Source organism: Xenopus laevis, chromosome 1L, assembly GCF_017654675.1.
Source record: "Xenopus laevis strain J_2021 chromosome 1L, Xenopus_laevis_v10.1, whole genome shotgun sequence".
NCBI classification, from domain to species: Eukaryota; Metazoa; Chordata; class Amphibia; order Anura; family Pipidae; genus Xenopus; species Xenopus laevis.
This window is the reverse complement of record NC_054371.1, coordinates 36,528,626-36,552,573: the sequence shown is the minus strand read 5'-3', so window position 1 is coordinate 36,552,573 and position 23,948 is coordinate 36,528,626. Positions and strand designations below refer to the sequence as shown.

The 23,948-nt window shown below is 39.8% G+C and overlaps 1 protein-coding gene across 1 annotated transcript in view; it reads right to left on the bottom strand.

Moving 5' to 3' along the window:
• nwd2.L (NACHT and WD repeat domain containing 2 L homeolog) overlaps positions 1-23,948 on the bottom strand; it is a 113,384-nt gene that overhangs the window by 17,593 nt on the left and 71,843 nt on the right. The window contains exons 5-6 of the mRNA XM_041588348.1: positions 2,790-2,993; positions 396-540 (exon numbers count right to left, since the gene is read on the bottom strand). Coding sequence (XP_041444282.1) covers positions 396-540; positions 2,790-2,993 — 349 coding nt within the window. The remainder of the gene's footprint in view (positions 1-395; positions 541-2,789; positions 2,994-23,948) is intronic.

Sequence of the window (23,948 nt, the reverse complement as noted above, 5' to 3'; positions counted from 1 at the left end):
GAATAAGAATAGGAGAGACCTGAATAAAAATATTAGTAATAAAAAGTAGAAATAACAATATGTTTGTAGCCTTACAGAGCATGTGTTTTTTAAATGGGGTCAGTGACCCCCCATTTGAAAACTGGAAAGAGTCAGAAGAAGAAAGCCATTGCGTGTTGTGCCACCATGCGCCACTGTGCATCATGGGACTTCAAAACCAAGTAATGATTTATTTAAGGCATGGTCTGAATTTTTACTTCTGGACAAAGTGACCTACAAATAACATTCCAAATATGTTCTTCTCTTCTCTAAAACAAAATGCAACTTAGACAGAAAACTGCTGGTTTTGCCCCACTTCCCTCCTGCCGTGCCAACTCCCCAGTTAGAGAAATATATGAATAACAAAGAGCGGTTACCAGAAGATAAATATCTCTTTACTTGGTTGTTTTTCAGTTTTCCTTTCTCCTGCAGCAGTTTAACAGAAGTACTGAATATATGCTTTATTTCTTCTGCCACGGAGCGCCACGTCTTCTCGTTGGCTGAACCTGTAGTAGAGTCCCCCTAGAACCATAGACAACAAGAAGAAATCATGGATCCATCAAACAGCACTAATAAGAATGCATGAGTTACTTCTGAGTGAAAATGAAGGCTTGTCTCAAAAAGACATATCAGTAGCTCTTATGGGCAGACAAGAGGGACCAATTCCTGCCATCTCATTCTAGGCTTTTCTCTACTTAGATATCATTTTAAAGGTGGTTTGTCTGGGTTTTAGCCTTTAAAGGAGAAGGAAAGGCTTCGTGCACTTGGGGGTGCCAAATGTTAGGCACCCCAAGTGATTGTATTGACTTACCTGAATCCCCGGGCCGGTGCTCCTATCAGCAGAAAACTGCACCTGCCCGGGGTTATACCAGTGAGCACCATGGAGCCATGCACAAAAAGCCGAACTTTAACTAAAAAGTCGTTCAACTGCGCATGCGTCTGCCCTGAGAAATTTGAAGAAAGAAGAAGCCGGAAAAGGATGGCTCCATGGTGCTCACTGGTATAACCCCAGGTCGGTGCAGTTTTCTGCTGATAGGAGCACCGGCCCGGGGTTTCAGGTAAGTCAATACAATCACTTGGGGGTGCCTAACATTTGGCACCCCCAAGTGCACAAAGCCTTTTCTTCTCCTTTAATGAGAATTTTAAGGGAAAAGGGGTTGTATTTCAAAGTGATTCAGTAGGGAGCTTATATTTTGCTTTTAATGGGTGTTATTTTTGTACTTCTGTGTTCATGTTTTTTGCTTTAGGGCATTGACAGCGTGTCCTACTCATCGGCCCGGGAAAGACACCTGTGTCACTCTAATGTGCAATAAATCAGGAACGATGGCTGAGCGATTCGATTAGAGAATGCAGTTTTCTTACAAAAATAACACAAACAAAGTGATTTGGGTGAATGAGATTTTGGCCACTTTGTTATTTCCAAATAAAGATCAGTTTTATTTATTGTGAAAATGATCAAGTCTCACTTCCCGTCATCCCTACACGCTCTGGGTATTTTGTTATCCTAATACCTGTTTTATAAACACACACAATGAGAATAGGAGGTAGAAAATGCACTATAAAGTCACACATATTTAGGGGGGAGGGAACAATACCAAGTTGTAAAGTCGCGTAGACTAATATGAGCCGGGTTGAATGGCATTGACACTTAGGGGCAGATTTATCAAAGGTCGAGGTGAATTTTCGAATTGAAAAAATTCTAATTTCTAGTTTTTTTGTGTACCTCGACTAGGGAATAGTTCAAATCCGATTCGAATTTGCATAAAATTCAAAATTTATCCTATACTGTCTCTTTAAAAAATCTAAGTTTTTTTGGGAAAAACTTCGAATCGAAGGTCCTTCGACAGGTCCTTTAGATGGTGTATTTTCAGATTCAAGCTATTTCCAGGGTCGAAGTATAATAAACATCGAAAAGAAATAAATAAAAATACTCTACTTTAACTTGAAAAATGTATTTTTGACTTAAAAATACCCACAAAAACGCAGATTTTTAGTGAAAAAACAACAACATGGCCCTTATTAAATCTACTGTAGAATTTTTAAAGGGGAACTATTAAGAAAATTGTTAAAATACGCTTCATCACAAGAATTTTTCTAAATATAATCAATGACAGATTTTGAACTGTTTCTGATATAACAAGAACATTTGTTTCTCTTTGTGCAGGAGTTGGAAGTCTGATTTTAAATGAGAGTTCGAATGCAGCCTTTGGGGGGCTCCTTGTGTCTAGAAAATGTATTAGAGCTCTCTCTTTTAATATTGACAGAAATACTCCCTTTCCACATTAAGGATATGTGCCAAAGTCAGTTATTACGTTAGATTTTACTTGTGCTGGAGTTGAGTGAGCTCTAACACATCTGCTAGGAAAGGGAGCCCCCCTATAAATTATATTGGATCTAACTGTCAATGAAAATCTGACACCCATTCTAAAGACAGAATGAAGAGAAACAGATGCCGAGTGTGAAGATAAACTTGATGATTTCAAAAACAGTACATCATTTTTAATTGATTTTATTTAGAAAATTTCTTTTTTTCAGTGTGATAAAGTTTTTAAATTTGTATTTTCGTGATAGTTCCCCTTTAAGTAAAAAAAAAAACCCACATTGTAGCCCCCTCCACTGGTACCTCCACCCTGCACAAAGTTAACTATTTTTAGAGCTTTATTCAAAAAGTCACAAGCCTCTTTAGGATTGTTTTTACAGGAGAGCTAAGAGGTAAGTAAACGCATGATTTATTACTAGAACTGTGTACCTTGCAAACACTGGGCACTTACAGGATTGTTGTGGTTCTTCAGCATTTCTGATTTTGGCCTGAGGTAATAGGCAGGGGGCACGGCATTTTCATCCCTGCAGTACCATTCCTCTAAGGTCCTTGTGTCCAGCTTGGCTTCGATGGCAGCGTCCAGAATCATTTCAAATTCTGATGATTCAACCTCCCCGGGGATGCGGATGCTTCCGTATTTCTCTCCGAGCAAACCCTGGGAATTTGCAATAGTAGAATTATTATACAGCAGGGAGAGTTCCCTGTCTATGGGCAGATTCACTAAAGGACGAAGTGGCTAACGCCAGCGACTTTTCACCAGCGTTGCCACCTGCAGGGACATCACCAATTCACAAAGAGTCGCAGGACCGTCGCTAGCGTATTTGCACTCTATCAGCAGGGCGACTTTTCTCAAACAATCGTTACTCCGCAAATTCAATAAAGGGCGGATTTTACTGAACGTTACCTCTTTCGCCAGAGTTGAAGTGCCGAAAATGCATTAAAGTTCCAAAAACGCTGACGACTTTTCCTTTTTAGAAGCGGTATTGCCTGCAAAAGTCCTAACAAACTTTTTTTGGGTACGCGGTTTTCTCCAGACATTTCCTAACATTCATTTTACAGTGGGCTCATGTGTAGGGCATTATATTAATTCTCTTGTCTTTATTAAGGTTCTCTGGACATTTGTATTAAAAAGTGGTTACTTCAAGCATTTGCACCAACATTTATAATAAAGACGTCCATACAACTTTAAATTACCCACCATATGCAAATTGATCTAAGCGCAAGATCACTAGCAAATTTTCGCAAGGCACAGACGAATGCTATCGCATCTTTGCTACTGCCGAATTAACACTAGCGAAAAGTCGCCATTGTTTGGCGCAACTTCGCATATTAGGGAATTAACGTAGTGGTAGTGAATTTGGCAAAGTGTGCGAAGCAGTTGCTGTAGACAATTCGCCCTTTAGTAGATCTGCCCCTATAGGTTTATCAATACAAAGGACACAGTTCATTGATAAAATCGATAATCTCTATCATGGGTGTTGGGGGGGGGGTGCCTAACTGAAATGTACTGGATCTTACTGAAAAAAATGACCCAACAGGCCTGGACTCCTTATATTTAATTCACGAAACCCGTCATCCAGAAAGTTTCAGAATTACGGAAACACCAGCTCCCCATAGATACCATTATAATCAAATAATCCAAATTTTTAAAAACGATTTCCTTTTTCTCTAATAATAAAACAGTAGCTTGTAGTTGATCCCAACTAAGATATAATTAATCCTTATTGGAAGCAAAACCAGCTTATTGGCTTTATTTAATGATTACATGATTTTATAGTAGTCTTAAGGTATGAAGATCCAAATTACAGAAAAAGCCGTTATCCGGAAAGCCCCAGGTCTCAAGCATTCTGGATAATAGGTCCCATAAACCAGTAACCAATAAGCATAAGAATACATAAGAATAATATATTTTTGATACTAAATCCAGAGTGCATCAGTAAAATAATCTTTTGTATGTATACTGGGCCCTACAGAAAAATCTTTATACCCCATCATCCGGCAAACCTTGGGCAAGCTGATTATTTACTATCTCCCAACGAAAATATGATTTGCGTGGGCTTTTATAGACCCTGCTCATTCCATATGATATACTAATGTAAATATAAGATGCACTGAACTATGTTCTGCCCTCGGGACAAGAAAACGATCATCCTAATAATGTCTTTATTGATTTCCCAGTAGAGCATGATAGTGAATCTGACACTGGTCGTCCACTATAAATTAATGTTTAGGATCAATGTTCCAGTGTATTTATCCAGTTATATCATAATGTTAATTACAGAAAACACCTTATTGCTGCACTGCAGCGTTGCCCTAATAAAAGGAATACATATAAATACACCAGTATACCCTCTGCTGCTCTGAAAAAGAAACACTGCATTTATTTCCTTCTATTGTGCACACATGGACTTTGTTTTCTGTATCAGACTTCCTGTTTTCATCTTAAACCTCCAGGGCTAGGGCTTGAGCATGCTCAGTTTGTTCCTCTCTCCCCCCCTCCCTCCTCCCCTCCGTGCTGTAATCTGAGCCCAGAGCTATGACTGAGCAGGGAAACTCAGGCAGGAAGTGATGTCACACCAAGTGAATATGGCAGCTATTATCGTAAACAAACAGAGAGCTTCTAGAGCTGTGTGTTTACTCAGGTATGGTAAAGCATTCTACAGAATAAATAGTGTTATAGCTTGCACTATTATGGCTTATCTATTGACAACAAACTGCTTCGGTACCTTTCCTTCTCCTTTAAAGTACTATTTATTTATGTAATGAGCTTTTTTTCTTGTAATAATAAAATAGTACCTCATACTTGATGGTAACTAATCTGCATGGACCCCTATTGGTGGCAGAACAATCCTATTCTGTTTATTACATGTTTAAATGATTTTTAGCAGACTTAAAGGAACAGTAACACCAAAAAAAAATAATAATTTTAAAGTAATGAAAATAAAATGTCCTGTTGCTCTGCGTTGGTAAAACTGATGTGTTTGTTTCAGCAACAGTACTTTAGTTTATATAAATAAGCTGCTGTGTAGCCATGGGGGCAGCCATTCCCATCTGAAAAAGGAAAAAAGACACAGGATACACTGCAAATAACAGATAAGTTCAGTAGTATACAATGGGATTCTTCAGAACTGACTGTATCTGTTATCTTCTGTGTATCCTGTGGTTAAATGGCTGCCCCCATGGCTTCACAGCGACGTGTTAATATAAACTATAGTAGTGTTTCTGAAGCAAACACACCAGTTGTACCAGTGCAGGGCAACACTACATTATATTTCCATTACTTTAAAACACTTCAATTTTTTTGGTGTTACTGTGCCTTTAAGGTCTGGTGATCCAAAACTCCAGGTACCGAGCATTCTGGATAATAGATCCTATACCTGTATCAGTTCAGATACAATGCAAAACAAATCCTCAGGACTGTTTCATGCCAGGAGGGCTTTTAAATGTAAACGAAAAATACAAATAGGTTTTACATTTTTAGGGTCAGGCCACACAGGGCATTTTGGCGAGATTTGGTCGCATGGCGACTAATCGCCTCGTTTTTGCGGCGACCAATCTCCCCAAACGCATTCCCTGACTCTGCGCCGGCTAAAATGAAAAAAGCTGGCGCTAATCGCACGTGGCGATTCGTTTTCCGAAGATGCCCGAAGTTTCTGAGGCAACTTCGGAAAATGAAGATTGGGGAGATTGGTTGCCGCAAAAACAAGGCGATTAGTCGTCAGGCGACCAAATCTCCCCAAAACGCCCTGTGTGGATTTACCCTTACAATTTAAATTTAAAGGATCCCATCAATAGCCGTGAGCCTTTGTTGTCATACAGGGCAGCAGAGAGACAAAACGACAGTTTTCCACTGTGGGATACAATGGTTTTTGTGGCTGCTAATGCCAAAATTGGTGTGAAAGCAATCACAACTTTATCTACAGAGCTGCCTTAAAGGTTATATAACTAGGAGACAATTTATCAGTCTGTCTCGCAGCATTACACTTGCTTCTGTGTGTGTTTCCCAGACTCTGAGCATCGCTAATATGAAGTGTATCCTGTTGAGTGTGTGTGTATATAATATATACCGGATATTCCGGGAATAAACTTCTCTGAGCTTTACCTTCTCACTGATCTGCCTTTGAGGAATTTCAGCTCTTATTTTCATTGTATAGACTTTGAAAGGCTCAAGACATGGATCAAACTCACTTAATGTTCTAAGTTTGTGCAAACACAGTGACCCGGTGTGTTTATTGTTCCGTTTTAAAGTTCAGGCATTTATTCTTTACTTCCTACAACAGCGCTGACTAAATTATTACCTAAAGCAAACAGGGTAATCCTCGGGTAAACTACTCACAATCTATGACATTGCTTACTGTGCAGCAACAACTCCCTGTGACGAAGGACTTCATTGTGCCTCCAAATGAATGACACGGCTAACAATGCTACAAAATGCATTCCAGGTACAACTGTACCCCAAAAAGGCTCAAAATGCACTCTAATCTCCCACCATCTCTACTGCCAGCTTGGCCCAGAGCATGGCTGTGCATTGATCATGATGTCACCCCAATAACAAGTGAATGCAAGCCTACTAAAGGTTGTCAGGGAGTGGTAGGGAGTTGGGGTTAAGCAAAAAAAAAGTCAGTCAAAAGTCAGTGGAAAACAGAGGCTCTACCAATTTTTATATTAAAGGGGTGGTTCACCTTTAAAGGAGAACTAAACCCCCAAACTAATGAAAACCCCTACCCTCCATAGTCCCCCCACGCACAGGTGTTAATACCATGTAAATGCCCCTAAGACTCCCGAAGCGGTGAAGATGGTGCCCGTGAGCTCCTCTGCGCTGACTCTGCATCAATGGGTAATTAAAGACTTAGGGGCATTTACAGGTATTAACAACTGTGTGGGGGAGAACAGGGAGGGAGGACTATGGAGAGTAGGGTTTTTCATTCGTTTGGTGATTTAGTTCTCCTTTAAGTTAACTTTTAGGGACAGATTTATTAGGGGTAAATTCGAATTTTTCAAGTTGTGTTTTTGGTCAAAACTCACAAATTCGAGTTGGGAATAATCCAAACTCGAATTCGAATTCAAGATTCATCATACGTGGACAGTGGGAACAACTCAAATTCGACTATTCGCCACCTAAAACCTGCCGAGTTCATGTAGAAGTCAATGGTAGAGTTCCAGTGACCAATTGAAAATGTTAATAGCCTTCCTGACTTTCAAGTTTTTTCGGAGAAAAAACTTGATTTGAATTTAGTCGAATTCGATTTGAGTTTTTGGGCCGGCAATATTCGTTCGAGTTTTAGACGTTTGAGTTTTTTCTTAAATAGCCTCCAATTCGAGTTGTGAGAATATTTTCGAATTTATTAGAGTAAAAACAAACTCACATAAACTCCAAATTCGACCTATGATAAATCTTCCCTTTGTGCGTTATAGAAGGCCAATTATAAGCAAAGTTACAATTGGTTTTCATTATTATTTTATATAGTTTTTTATTTATTTGCCTTCTTCTTCTAACTTTTTACAACTTTGAAATGGGAGTCATTGACCACATCTAAAAAAAACAAATGTATTATGATTTAGTAAGTGGTGTCATACGGGGAAATGTTGTCAATTCATAAAACAAATATTTTTTTAAACCTTTGATGTTGGAAGGGAGGGATATAATGTAGCAGCTTACAGTTCCCACCCAATGCTGTAAATCACTGTGTTCAGGCAGAGGCTGCCAATTGGATTCCAATTGGGGAACTTATATTTATATATGTATACACGTATGGGATCCATTATCCAGAAACCCATTATCCAGAAGGCTCTGAATTACGGGAAGGCCTCCTCCCATAAATTCCATTTTCTATTCTATTTTCAAAAAAACGAATTCATTTTTCTCTGTAATAATAAAACAGTACCCTGTACTCGATCCACACATAGATATAATTAATCCTTATTGATGTCAAAATAATCCCAATGGGTGTATCATGTTTTAATCATTTATAAGGAGACTCAGAGGCAAATTTATCAAGGTTTGAATTTCGAATTTAAAAAACTTCGAAATTCGACCAACTGAAATCAATTAAAAAAAAAAATCGAAGTTTTTTTTTTTTGGCAAATAGGTCCGTTTCCGATCAGATTCGAAACAAACAAATCGAAGTATAGCGCATTGGAATCGTACAAATTAAAGTATTTCCCCCCCAAAAAACGTTGATTTTTGAAAGTCCACCAATTGACTCCAAATAGGTTCTATGAGGTCCCCCATAGGCTAAAACAGCAATTCGGCAGGTTTTAGATGGCGAATGGTCGAAGTTGACGTTTTAAAGAGACAGTACATGATAAATTTCGATATTCAAATTTTTTTCAAATTTGAATCAAATTTGGACTATTCCCTAGTCAAAGTACACAAAAATTTGGTCGAAATTCTAATTTTTTTAATTCTTATTTTCACTTCGACCTTTGATAAATCTGCCCCTTAAGGTATGGAGATCCAAATTATAGAAAGATCCCTTATCCAGAAAACCCCAGGTCCTGAGCATTCTGGATAACAAGTCCCATCCCTGTCTATAGCAGCTTGTCTCTTTCTGGGAAAGCTAATCCTCTCTAAGGGCAGAGACAGACAAGAAGATTCGGGGAGATTAGTCGACCCAGCGACAAATAGTCTCTTCTTCGGGCGACTAATCTCCCTGAACTGCCTCCCCGCTGGCTAGAATCTAAATTGCCGGCGTGAAGTGCTTCGCTTTCCGAAGTCGCCCGAGCATCAGAAAACGAATCGCTCCGAGTGCCATCCTGCCGGCGATTTACATTGTAGCCGGTGGGGAGGCAGTTCGGGGAGATTAGTCGCCCGAAGAAGAGGCGATTTGTGGCCAGGTGACTAATCTCCCCGAATCTTCTCGTCTGTCTCTGCCCTTAGTCTTCATTATTCTCCACCTATTAGTGAGTCATTTTACTGAGCATGTTTATATGGGCTCCCAGGGGTTCCGCTAGGCACCTTTATCAGAAATACATTTCTAAACATTTTGCAATCAAATATTCCTCCACGATTTGCCGTCTGCCTCTTGGGACAATTTATTTTAATAAATACAGATATGTCAGTAAGATTTTATAGCATATGGTGCTAGTTGTATAGACCAGAATAGAACGGCTTTTTACACATTTCCTTTCTTGTTTTATTTAGAAGAGCAGCACTGAAACCAGCAACAGCCTTAAGGGAAACATGTGTGAATGGTTACAGTGTGCAACAACTATGAACAACATTAATAAAGGTTAATAATCACTTTTTGTCACAAGTTGATATTTAATTATAGCCTGTTTACTATTAAGTGTGATTCTCTGCAATGGAAAGCTGCTATAGGAGTGTGTATATATGATGGCACAATTATCAATAAGTAAAAAGGTGCATTTACAATCCTGCTCCAGGCTCCTTGTGTAATTAAAGATGCAGCTACAGGTATGGGACCTGTTATCCAGAATGTATGGGACCTGGGGTTTTCCAGATAACAGATGTTTTCTGTAAATGGGGTTCACCAGTCGGATGTAAAAGTAGTTATCACTGACGATGGTAATTTGGGTCTTCATACTTTAAGTCTACTAGAAAATAATGTTAACTTTAAATAAACCCAATAGGCTGGTTTGGCCTCCAATAAGGATTCATCATATCTTAGTTTGGATCAAGTACAAGCTACTGTTTTGTTATTACAAAAAAAAAAGAAATCATTTTTAAAATTTTTAATTATTTGTTCAAATGGAGTCTATGGGAGAGGGACTTTCTGTAATCCAGAACTTTCTGGATAACAGGTTTCTGGATTACGGATCACATGTCTGTACTTCTATTTAAAGGAGAAGTAAAGCTTAACTAAAGAAGTAGCTAGAAATGTTGTACATTATGTTTTGGGCTTCTGTACCAGCCCAAGGCAACCACAGCCCTTTAGCAGTAAAGATCTGTGTCTCCAAAGATGCCCCAGTAGCTCCCCATCTTCTTTTCTGCTGATTCACTGCACATGCTCTGTGCTGCTGTCACTTACTGAGCTTTGGGGCACACTAACAATATACAGTACACATAGAATAGAAATATAAATATAAGGCTGATTAATACAGATAATTACTACATGGCAGCAGAGAAACCAGTGCAATTAACATCAGAATTTAATAATCAGCCCTGTAGCAGCATCATCTTATATTACAGACAAACCTCATTTTCTGCTGGATAATTAGCGACAACCCCTAAGCTTAGCTTCTCAACAGCTGCTCAGAGCCCACTGAGCATGTGAGTGTCACAGACACTTTCCAAGATGGTGACCCCCTGTGACAAGTTTGAAGTCCTGGATCATTGCTGCTATTGACAAGCTGAAACTTTAGGCTGGTACAATAAGTTCAGTGTATAACATATGCAATTTTTAGCCATATTCAGTTTTAGGGTTAATTCTCCTTTAAGGTGGTCACCATTGTAGTTCGAGTGTGTTCTACACAGACAGACCTCAGTAGCGTTCCCTCCTGTGTATATTGCCCCTGTATAACCTGCCTCCATCTCCTGCTGCTTTTCCAAGGTCCAGGCTCTGATGAGGTTTCCATTATCTCTGGATGACAGTGAGACATTGATCTAAGAAGCCCTTCACGCCTCTTTATAGGGTTCACCTTACATTTTCTCTGCTATTTCCTATGTTATTCATCTAAAGCTTTAATTGCCTTCTGCCAAAAGGTTTGCAGATTTTACATTAAACGTTCTGCAGAGCTTTCTAGTAAATATAAGATGTTGCCAAAATATTAATGAGCAGTGCACTAGAAACAGATCCCTGAGGTCCTCCTCTAGTCAAGCTTCAATCTGTTTAAATTAACTCAGTGAGTTACTCCCGGCCATCTGGGATAGGTCTATTCAGGGTTAAGCCTGGTTTAATGTCGCTTGTAAGTCAGACCTATAACATTATCTGTCATTATGTCACCTGCATTTGCTGCTCACCTGGCACGGCTGTGGGAATAAAGCTTTAGAGAGCTCCTCTCATAGCCCACGGCTATTTTAAGGTAATCTCACTAAGCAGCTTTATGCGGAAAAAGCTATATCCAATTTTATCGGCAGTTTTGCTAAGCTTTCAGGCAATTTTATTGGCTGTCCAGGAGGCCTTGAGGAAAAGTTTATTTAACCCACGCTGGGGCCCTTAGCACTCTTACGCTGGCTCATACACTGAGGACATAATTTATCCCAATTTGGATTTGTGTCGTTTTTTTCAACCTTGTCCAAACATTTTAAAAAAGGTTGAATGTCTCATTTTTAAAAAAAATTTATAGTCTAAAAAGCACGAATGAATAAAAACGTGGACCGGATACAAACATGACAACGCAATCTTCACTTTCGTAAGCATTTTCGTGCAATTACAAGCAAGAAAAAACCCCGAAAAAACTCTAAAACCTTGAAGTAAATAAGAAAAAGGACAGCTGGTATTGACTTCTACATGACCTCAACAGCTTTTAGATGGAAAAAGTTTTGTTTTAGAGTTGTTTGTGCTTTTTACACTTAATTAGTATTGAAATGTTTGTGGTTTAGAGTAATTATTCTAATACATGATTTTTAGCGCTAAAAAGTTTGATTCAGAGAAACAGCTGCTGCCATACTAGCTGTACTTTGTGTAGGTGCTACGCAATATGTTGGCGCTATATAAATACATGTTAATAATAGGTGGTCGTCTCTTGTACTTGGTCTCCATTTTGTATGTGTGCTTGGAAAATACACTATATATACTATATAGTGAATAAAGTACCCCCTCTTGTAAAATATAAGGATATTATAAGTTACCGAGGAGTTTCATGACCATATAAAAACACGAGGCCGAAGGCCGAGTGTTTTTATACAGGTCATGGAACTCCGAGGTAACTTATAATATCCTCATATTTTACAACTGGGGGTACTTTATTAATTATAATACACAAATTTTAGTGAGTCATGTGACAGAAATTACATCACTACTCACCGTTTATAACTGATGATATCACTACTCACCGTTTATAAGGATATAATTTACAGGATATTCATGGCTTTTGTGTATTATATATAAATACACTATATTAACACCTGTACTATGTACCCCTAAAAACCCCTAGACTTAGCACTCTATTCTGACATCAAGAGACAGTATATGGTTTGTGTTGGATATCATTTTTGCCTATTGTTTTAATCACAAAAACATCAGGTTTTTATCGCCTTAACCTACTAATTAGATTACAGTACAGGTATGGGATCCATTATTCGGAAATCTTTTATCCAGAAAGCTCTGAATTACGGGATGGCCATCTCCCATAGACTCCACATTAATCAAATAAATCAAATTTGTAGATGATTTCCTTATTTCCGATAATAATAAAACAGTACCATGTACTTGATCCCAACTAAGATATGATCAATTCTATTGGCTTTATTTAATGTTTCAATTATTCTTTAGTCTAGAGGCCCATTTATCAAAGTCTGAATTTATCTCATTATTTTCTGAAATCTGCGACCATATCTACACTGGGTTTTTTCCCCTTATTTATCAATAAATTTTCCTGAAAATTTCCTGTGTGGGAAAAAAACTCGAAAAATTAGAATCGTACGAATTTTTCGGATTTTCTTCAAGAAACCTTGGACTTAGTATAGCACCAGGGGGTTCTGGAGGAACGCCATTTCGTTTCTACTATGTACTGTATGTACTGTATATGGCTGAAATGACAATAAAATCCACTTGACTTGACTTTTTCATTTTTCCGCTCGAAAACCACGCAGATCAAGATATGTTCGGGACTTACCCCATTGAATTATATGCAACTTCGGCAGGTCTGAGATGCCGGATTTTGACTTTTTCCATGCTCAGGGTATAATAAATCCGCAAAAAATTCTAGTTTTTTTTCCCACTATAAAACTCGGATTTTATAGTAAAAAAAAAAATTCATTCAGGCGAATGAAAAAGGCATTCAGACTTTAATAAATAACCCCCGTAGACTTAAGGGGGTATATTTATCAAAGAGTGAAGTTAGAGGTCGCCACAGTCTCCATTCATTTCAATGGCAGTATTTAACAATGGGTGAAAGTTCATCCTTTGATAACTAAGCCTTTCAAAATCCCATAGAAATGAATGAAGAGTGGCAGAATTTCACTCTAGAGGACTGTGGCGACCACTTACTTCACTCTTTGATAAATATACCCCCAAGGTAAGGAGAGCCAAATTACAGAAAGATCCCTTATCCAGAAAACCCCAGGTCCTGAGCATTCTGGGTGACAGGTCCCACACCTGTATACAACTCCTTCACTCCACCCTTTGTTGTGACTGTTTTATAAGTTGGAGTTCAGTATGCATAGGAATAACTCACCCCTATTAATCAAATTATCTACCATGCAAGGAGAAGACATAACATAGCTTCAAGTTCCCCGCTTGCTGTGTTTAGCTGATGACATAACAGTGATTAAAAAAATAGGCAAAAGTCATGTTCAGTCCTATTCGCTGCACTCTTGTTTTAACAAGGGACGGGTATACGGCCCCTTTAAGCTTGAGACCTGTTCATGAATATAGTTTCATACTGGCCTGCAGAGAGGCAAAACATCTTGTTGTTGGCAATGGAAATGCTGTCCGTTTAGAGCACAAGAACATGTACATGTATATTTGAATAACAGCGTAGCAGGAGAACCTGTTCAGCCGGTATATAAATATATATATAAACATCTCACACACTGGCTCCTCTGTTTTTATTAGATGCCTGAGAGAAACAAATAGAGGAACTAATTAACTGTGGAATGGTATTTCAATGACATCACAGAGACAGCAATTGGCTGCCTCTTTGGCTTGCACCTAATTACTAGAGACTGCCATGTGGTGTTAGAGTTGCACAAGGTCCCTTAGGTGCAGTGTTAAGGCTTACCATTGATAAACAATCAGGAATAATTGCTGGGTTACAGTATACCCTGTAGTTTATACAGTGGGAACGGCTTAATAACTGCAATTATAAACCCAGTGTTTGTATAAATATCCAAACAATGAGGATCATTCAAAATACAGGAGGCTTGACTGGGTTGCTGTATAAAAAGATGAGCCCTTGGCACTGCAGAAGGAACCCTCATTTGAGGAGGGGGAGAATGACATAAATTAGGGTTCATACTACAACTTGAAGTTCAACAACAACAACTGGAGGGCTGCATATTATAATTGATACTGATGATTGTGATGGTTTTTATCTACCGGTACATTCCCTCTCCATCACCAGCTCTCTCTAATGCTCTGGGCTCAGGGCAAATGCACTTGCCCCATGATGTAAAAAAATATCTTATTACTAGGGGTGCACCGAATCCACTAATTTGGTATTTGCCAGAACTAGGGATGCACCGAATCCAGGATTCGGTCTTTTTCAACACGATTCGGCTGAATCCTTTTGCCCAGCCGAACTGAATCGTAATTTGCATATGCGAAATGGGGGGGGGGAATCGTGTGACTTTTTGTCACAAAACAAAGAAGTAAAAAAAAGTTTCCCCCTTCCCACCCCTAATTTGCATGTGCAAATTAGGGTTCGGATTCGGTTCGGTATTTGCCCGAATCTTTCACGAAGCATTCAGGGGTTCGGCCGAATCCAAAATAGTGGATTCGGTGCATCCCTAGCCAGAACCCCTGAATACATTGTGAAAGATTCGGCCCGAATACTGAACTGAATGGAATCCTAATTTGCTTATGAAAATTAGGGGCAGGAAGGGAAAAAAGAATCACGCATGCAGCGTGCGATTAAAAAATGTTTTACTTCCTTGTTTTCTAAAATCATGTGATTTTAATGATTCGGATTTGTTTCAGCCAGGCACAAGGATTTGGCCGAATCCAACTCCTGTGGAAAAAGGCTGAATCCTGGTCTAATACCGAACTGAATCCTGGATTAGGTGCAGGGGAGTTCTGGGTTGAGATCAGGAGATGAGAGATAGATCTGAGTATCGTCAGTAAAGAGGTGGTAGTGGAAACCATACGAGTTGATTCATTTGCCGAGGGAGGAAGGATAGAGGGAAAATAGTAATGGTCCCAGGACAGAGCCTTGAGGAACTCCAACAGAAAGAGGTAGGGGAGAAGATGATACTCCATTGTAGGAGACACTGAAGGAACAATTGGTGATGTAAGAAGAGAACCAGGACAGGTCTGTGTCACGAAGGCCAAGAGAATGGAGGGACTGGAGGAGGAGAGGGTGATCTACAGTGTCAAATGCGGCTGAGAGATCAAGCAGTATTAGTAGTGAGAAATGATTGTTGGCTTTAGCAGTTAAAAGGTCATTAGTTAGTCGAGTCAGGGCAGTTTCCGTGGAGTGTTGTGGCTTAAAACCAGATTGTAGGGGGTCCAGCAGGTTATTGTCAGAGAGGAATGAGGTTAGTCGGTTGTAGACTAGGCGCTCAAGTAGTTTAGAGATGAAAGGTAGCAGAGAGATAGGTCAGAGTTTGTCAAGATTGGAGGGATCAAGAGAGGGTTTTTTCAGAATGGGGGTGACAAGAGCATGTTTTAGTTGAGAAGGAAACAGTCCAGTTGAGAGCGAAAGATTAAATAGGTGAGTTAAGGCTTTGATTAGACAAGGATTGGTATTGCGGAGAAGTTTTGAGGGAATTGGATCAAGCGGGCAGGTGGTAAGGTGAGAAGAGGCCAAAAGCTTTGAGACTTCCTCATCAGTGACAGGGGTGAAGGAGCACAGGAGAGACTGGGGAGTGTGGAGGGAGGATGGTGGAAGTCTAGGGGGGTTGAGTAGTGTAATGTCCCTTCTGAGAACTTAAACCCCCATCAGTCTTCCTAGGTTTGGGTGTGAGGTCAAGTACGAATACACAATAACCAAAAGAATCCGGCCAGCCCTTCTTATTACTGGAATTGGCTATATGAGCCACTCCCATTGCTGACTCAGGACTATATTGAAGCAAAACAAACATGGGGCACCCGGATAACCTTAGTCAACATACAGTAGCGCACCATTCCAAAACAAAATCAGCTTGTCCCATTCCTGCTCTGGCCAACTGTAAGTAATGTGATTGTTTACTGAACTAATAGGGCCCTGTGCGTTTCCAACCTATGTCTGGGGCAGTATGAAGGTTGTAACCATTGGACTTGGCGGTGATAAAGGTCACTTCAATAACTGCCAGTCTAACAGAAAAGTCTCGATTTAGAGGATGCGAGGGGAATGCAACATGCCTAAATGTGTAATGCCAACTATAAAGTTTGGTGGAGGAAGAATAATGCTTTTCATGGTTCGTTTAAGGGCCCCTAATTCCACGATTCCTACTTTATACTAGACAAGTTATTTGGGTAAGGTCCTTTCCTGTTTCAGCAATTCCCCCATGCAGCACAAAGTAAACTACAGAAATAGTTTGCAAAGATGGGAGTGGAAGATCTGGGTTGAAAGGACAAGGAAAGTTAAACCATAAAAGTAGAAATGTTGTACGTTATGTTTTGTGCTTCTGTATCAGCCCAAGGCAACCACAGCCCCTTAGCTGTAAAGATCTGTGTCTCCAAAGATGCCCCAGTAACTCCCCATCTTCTTTTCTGCTGATTCACTGCACATGCTCTGTGCTGCTGTCACTTACTGAGCATAGGGACCCACTCACAATATACAGTACACATAGAATAGAAATGTCACTATATAAGACTGATTAGTAATTAATACAGATAATTACTACATGGCAGCACAGAAACCAGTGCAATTAGCATCAGAATTTAATAATCAGCCCTGTAGCATCAGCTTATATTACAGACCAACCTCATTTTCTGCTTGATAATTAGTGACGACCCCTAAGCTTAGCTTCTCAACAGCTGCTCAGAGCCCACTGAGCATGTGAGTGTCACAGACACTTTCCAAGATGGTGACCCCCTGTGACAAGTTTGAAGTCCTGGACCATTGCTGCTATTGACAAGCTGAAACCTTAGGCTGGTGCAATAAGTTCAGTATATAAAACATGGCAGTTTTAGCCATATTCATTTTTAGGGTTTAGTTCTCCTTTAACTGGATAACTAACTGCAATACAGACATGATCCCTGCCCAATTAGTGCTGAATAAAAGCAAATCCCACCAACAATGTTCCAACATCTAATAAAAAGCCTCTCCAGAAGAGCAGAAGTTGTTATAGTAGAAAAAAGGGGGACCGACTATTAATTCCCTTGGTTTCAGAAACAGATTTTGGGCAGGCAGGTGTCTGAATTCATTGTGTACTTCTGTCACATGGAAATGTAGTTCGTAGAAAAAAAGCTATTGTGTCCTTTACAATAACTAAAACAATGTTTCATAATTACTCGTGCTTATAGGGTTATAACATGCCATTCCTAAACTCCAAGCACCTCTAAACGGTATGAAGTCAGTAAAGATAATGGCCTGAACACTAGGAGTAATGTGTTGGTTTATGGCAGTGTTGTTTTATGGTGGTGTGTTTACAGCCAAAACACAGAACTCAAGGTTTAAAAATAGATATACACAGGAGCATAATAACCCTATGGAGCAATGCTGCTAGACTAAGGGTTGTACCTGGAAATTGCCGTAAGGGGGTTGTGTGCTCTTACACCTCCTAGAGTCCAGAAAACATATTGGCATTCTGTGTGTCTTTGCTTGTGACTGTGAGGAAAGAAAAATGCACCTTTTGATGTGGCTATTGCTTAATCTACCATATAAATATAATACACATGAAGGTGAGAATGACTGCTAACATACACATGTATGAATTCTGATATTCCATTTCCATATAGAGTAGTACATTATCTTCCTAAATAAATAAAAACTATAATATATGGTGCCAATCTCAAACTGCCACATGCTCTTATAGCGCTGGAACAGATACATCACAATGATAAAAAGTTCTCAAATTAAATGTGTGAATAAGGCCCAAATTCCATCAACAGAGCAATCCTTGTTGTTTCTTCTGAACCACGCTCTTATCGACTGCTGGAGAAGGCCACTGCCTGACCTTTAAATATTGGTTCTGATCACCACTTGGACTCATTACAACGCACCTCTTGAGTTGACTTTTAGTATGATGTAGAGAGTGATATTCTGAGACAATTTACAATTGGTTTTCATTTTTTATTATTTGTGGTTTTTGAGTTAATTAGCTTTTTATTCAGCAGCTCTCCGGTTTGTCATTTCAGCAATCTGGTGCTAGGGATGGGTCCAAATGACCCTAGCAACCATGCATTGATTTAAATAAGAGACTGGAATATATTCAGGATAGGCCCTGCATAGAAAGACGAGTAATAAAAAGTAGCAATATGTATACAAAGTAGGACACAGGGGAAAACCCAGTGGGCCCTCGCTGACCCAAACCTGCTCCCTGGCCAGAAACCCTGGTTGCTACCCACCCCCTCCTTTACAGGGCAAGGGGCCCAGGGGGGTGTATGGGGCCCCGGAGGTGGCAGTTGGGCTCTGGACCCCCCAGTCTGAAACTGCTCTTGTCTATACTAAGTGAAGTGCCCGGCCGTAGATTGCCACTTCCATGCAGTCTGTATAAATGTGCCCAGCTAAAAAGGAAGAACCCGTGGAGGTGTCTATCTAGATCAAATAACCTGCTCTTTTTCAATGTATAAGGACCAAGCCTAGTGTAATACAGGTATAGGACCTGTTATCCAAAATGCTCAGGACCAAGGGTTTTCTGGAAAAAGGATCTTTCCATAATTTGGATCTCCATACTTTTAGCCTACTAAAAAATCATAAAAACTTTAAACAAACCCAATAGGGGTATGTTGTCACCAATAAGGATGAATTATATCTTAAGGTGGCCATACACGGGCCGATAAAAGCTGCCGCTTATTGGCCCGTGTATGGGGCCCTGCGACGGGCTTCCCCGATCAATATCTGGCCGAAAGTTGGCCAGATGTCGATCGGGCGGAACTGAAAATCCCGTCGGATCGCGGCCTCATCTGTTCGTTGGACCTTCCCGTAATTCTGGATAACGGGTTTCCAGATAACAGATCCCATACCTGTACATCATATGTTGTGTTTGATTCCAGCTTGGCGCGATCAGATTCAAGTAAAAACAAATGATGCCAATAAGAATGCCAACCTGCAACTGAAGAATGGTTTGTGCCAAGCTAAGTTATGCCAATATAATAGTAGCATAGCACTCTTTAAGCCAGGCATTCAATTACAATAGCACAACTGCATTCTAATTCTTGTAGTGCCAGGTGCCCTCTATAGAATCTCTTTGTCATGGCATGTGATGAAAAGCAGGAAAGAAGAACCAGTAGCACTTATTATTATTTCTGTCATAAAACAAAGGCTCAGCCTTACTTCACTCTATCAAGCTTGACATGGGGTTGCAATAAGGTTAGGGACAAACCATTAGGAACAAATAGCACCGCAGTGCAACAATAAGGTGGAATCTGCCATACCCTCCCCATTTTGTTTCTCTGACCCATCTTAATAGATTGTAAGTAGGGGTGCACCGTATCCAGGATTCGGTTCGGGATTCTGCCTTTTTCAGCAGGATTCGGCCGAATCCAAGTGCCTGGCTGAACCAAATCCAAAAAAAATCATTTGACTTTTTGTCACACAAACAGGGAAGTCAAACACTTTTTTACCCTTTTTACTCTTTCCCCCTCGTTTCCCTAATTTACATATACAAATTAGGGTTCGGATTCTGTTTGGATCCTGTGCATCCCTATTAGTAGTGATAGGTGAATTTCTCCCGATTCGCCGGAAAATTTGCTAATTTCCAGCAAAATTCACGAAACTGTGAAAAGTGTCAGAAAGTTCATGTAAAAATCATGAAATTCTAACATTTTCACGAACAAAACGTGAAATTCTAAAGTTTGCATGAAAAAATAGTGAAATTTGAAGGTTTTCACAGAAAAAATCATGAAATTTGAAGGTTTTCACGAAAAAATCATGAAAATCTGACATTTTCACGAAAAATCGTGAAAATCGGAAATTGACGCTGCAAATTCGTCCCAGGGGAATTTATCGCCCATCACTACCTATTAGTAAACTCTTCAGAATAGAGGCCTCATTCCAAATGTTCAATAAAATGCACTGACACTCCTAGCACTTTATTTATCACAGTCTCATTTATAATGACAATTAGCCTATTTGTGTGAACATTTGTGGTTCTATATATAAAAAAAAATACAATAAATGCTTTTTTGTTGCACATTGCACCCTGCTTTGCATTCAGACCCATGTAGAGCTGATTGGTGAGGGATGCTACTGAGTCCTGTATTTATTGTCTATAGTATGGCAAATTGTAAGGGCAGGGCTACCTTGTAACCAATGGAGCTATACTATAGTGTTAGGTGCTCGGTGCAGCCAGACCCAGGAAACTTTTAGGATGAGTCTTAAAGGGCATGCTCTGATTTCTCCAGCACTTGTGCCCTGGGTTGTAGTAAATGACCCCTATTATGTTTATGACATATTCACTTGCACAACTGCACACAGAGAGATGCTGGTCCTTTATCAGCAGCACCCTCAATGACCACTAGATGGCAATGCAGCAGTTATAGTAGCAAAACCCCCGTTTATTTTTTATGCCATCCTGGGTATATAGACAAAAATAAATGTTCACAGTAATTATAGGAGAATTCACACTACCCACTAGCTAACACTATTTCTTTTTTAGAATGTGACACATTCACTGTGATTAGCAATCAAGAGAGAAAATACCAGTTGTAAATGGAAACAATACTTAACATGCTGGACAATTGTACTCAGGGCTTGTGTGCAATATATTCTCTACCCCCCCCCCCCATACAAGGCAAATTCACAATGGTTTAACTGGCACAGCCTACACTAAACTACATTGGACACATTCTTCTTATTTCTGGGTATTTTGACATTTTTGGCTCATCGTTAGGTCTTTTTTAAGGGGTTGTTTCTGTTTGTGACTGTTTTTCTAATATTGAAGATTAAAGTTTAATTTTTCTTCTTCTTATGTCTTTCTATAAAGCAGCTCTGGGAAGGGGGAGGGTCAGTGACTCAACCCATGGGTAAACCTGCAGGTTTCCAGACAACTCGTACCTCACTAACACAAATGTTATTTTTAGAAGAGCAACTGCTAACTAAATAACAGATGATCGAAACTCAATGGATACCTAAGACCATCCCCAAACCCTACCTGACCAGCACATGAATTGCATTAAAAGGTCCGACCAAATATAGGAAATATGGACCAACTCTCATCTTCCTTTCAAATTAGTTAGCCCTCATGGAACCCTCCTCAAGCTTTTGTGCCCTATGGGAATAGTCCTTCCCATAGACACTGATATCAAACCCAGCAATCTAACCATGATTTCATATAACTCTCATCATCCTTTTTTCTCATTCCATGTAGGGCTTTCATTTTTCTATTGTGCAATGAGATGTTATTTTGTGAGAATAATGCAGAAACATGTATAGCATCCACTACATTTCCTTGTTTGAGTTATTCTATGAGACTGAATGAATTGGCAGTGTAGCAGAAAGAAGACTGGATGCTTAACATTCCTGCCTCCAGGTCTGACTACTCACTTGGACATGTTTCTCTGCAGAAGACCCAACTTGCTTTTTCTTGCTAACACCGTCCCAAGAGATGTTGCTTGCTTTTTTATGGTCTTTTGTCCCGTGATGTCTGTTTGTCTGCAGGCAAATGTCCTCTGGCTGTTGCTAGGCTGTTGTTTTATGCATCTGTTTATTGTTCTGTTTTGTTTCACATTTCACATTAGCGCTGTACTAAATTTCTCAGTCGGAGCTGTAAAATACGGCATACTTGACTATTCAGTGGGAATCCCAATTGTTCCATTATAGATGAGCTAGTCATTTAGCCCACGGCTGATCTGCACTAATCAAGTCTATCTACCACTGAGATACGGACCTTAGGGGACTTCAAGCAAGGGCGACTGGCCAGGGCTCACAGAGCAGAACAACACTCCAAGAGAAAGTATAATCTCCACTCACCTTGCCTCATATCATTGGTTACAGGCTGGATCATTGGTTACATACGTGATACAGGTAACCTCATTCATGGGTGACAGGCAGTTCATTGTTATCTAGAAAGCCACATGAAAGCAACTGGCTTCTTGGTTTGGAGAAGGACCACTGCCCACCAATTAAAGGAACATTAACAACAAAAAAATTAAAGTGTATTAAAGTATTGAAAATATCACGTACCATTGCCCTGCACTGAACTGATATATTTGTTTCAGAAATACTAGTTTATTTAAACAAGCTGCTGTGTAGCAATGGTGGAAATTAAAAAAAGGTTATACGGCAAAGGTTAAATAGTGGATAACAGATAACAACATTATGTTCTACAGAGCTTATCTGCTATCTGCAGTGTAAATTGAGCCTTTTCTCCTTTAAATGGCTGCCCCCATTGCTACACAGCAGCTTATTTATATAAACAATAGTAGTGTTTCTGAATCAAACACACCAGTTTTACCAGTGCAGGGTAACACTGCATTATATGTTTATTACTTTAACACTTTCATTTTTTGCTGTTACTGTTCCTTTAAGGCATCTCTTAGGCCTCTATAGGTGCACTTTATTCCGGGCTACCCGAGATAGTTTATTAGGGCAATGAGAGCTAGGAAGGCACAATATAGAGCAGATAACCATGCGGTACATTTTTGTTCCAGTGAGGGCTGTTGGGGAATATGGAGACACTCTTGGGTGGCTGTCTCATTGTATAAATTTAAATAATAAAACAACGCCTGCCCCTTGGCTATTAACTATATATTTCACAAATCTCTAACTACTTCTGGGTCCCTTGTTGACTAGCAGCAAAACCAATACAAATGTTCGTGGTAACCCCTATATTTATTCTATTACACCTTTCGTTGGCGGCTGCTCAGTCTCCTGACTTTGCTCCTTGCAGTGGCAGACACAATGGGAATGTCTTCTCCTTCCATGTAGCCTCTAGACCAGTGATCCCCAACCAGTAGCTCATGAGCATCATGTTGCTCCCCAACCCATTGGATGTTGCTCCAGTGGCCTCAAAGCAGGAGCTTATTTTTGAATTCCTGGTTTGGAAGCAAGTTTTGGTTGTATAAAAACCAGGTGTACTGCCAAACAGAACCTTAATCTAGGTTGACAATCCACATAGGGGCTACCAAGTGGCCAATCAGTGGCACCCCAAGAACATTTTTCATGCTAGTGTTGCTCCCCAACTGCTTTTTCTTCTGAATGTTGCTCATGGGTTCAAAAGGTTGGGGATCCCTGCTCAGACTATAGGGTCTGTCTAGGTGGTTGCCCTGGGTACATAGTTCCTATGGGGGCCCAGGGTCAAATCTCAGTTTTACAGCAGGGAAAGATAGCATGAGTCCAAATTAGAGGGTCAGCCATGAGTGGGAATGGCAACGGCCATGCTGAAAGCACACAGTTGAAGCCACTATTAATGTGTCCCTGAACCTGTGCATTTTACTTTGGATTAATATAACCTCATACCATTGTCCTAGTCCAACCCAATGTTATCATACAAAAGAGAGGGCTTTTGATGCTTTCACATTCCCTGGTTCCCTGTTTTACTGGTCATTTAGTATCTATCTCTTGTAAAATATAAGGATATAGGTTACCAAGGAGTTTCATAAACATATACAGGTTATGGAACTCCGAGGTAACTTCTAATATCCTGCAACTGGGGGTACTTTATTTATTATAATACACACACTTCAGTGAGTCATGTGACAGGAATGACATCAGAACTCACCGTTTATAACTGATGACT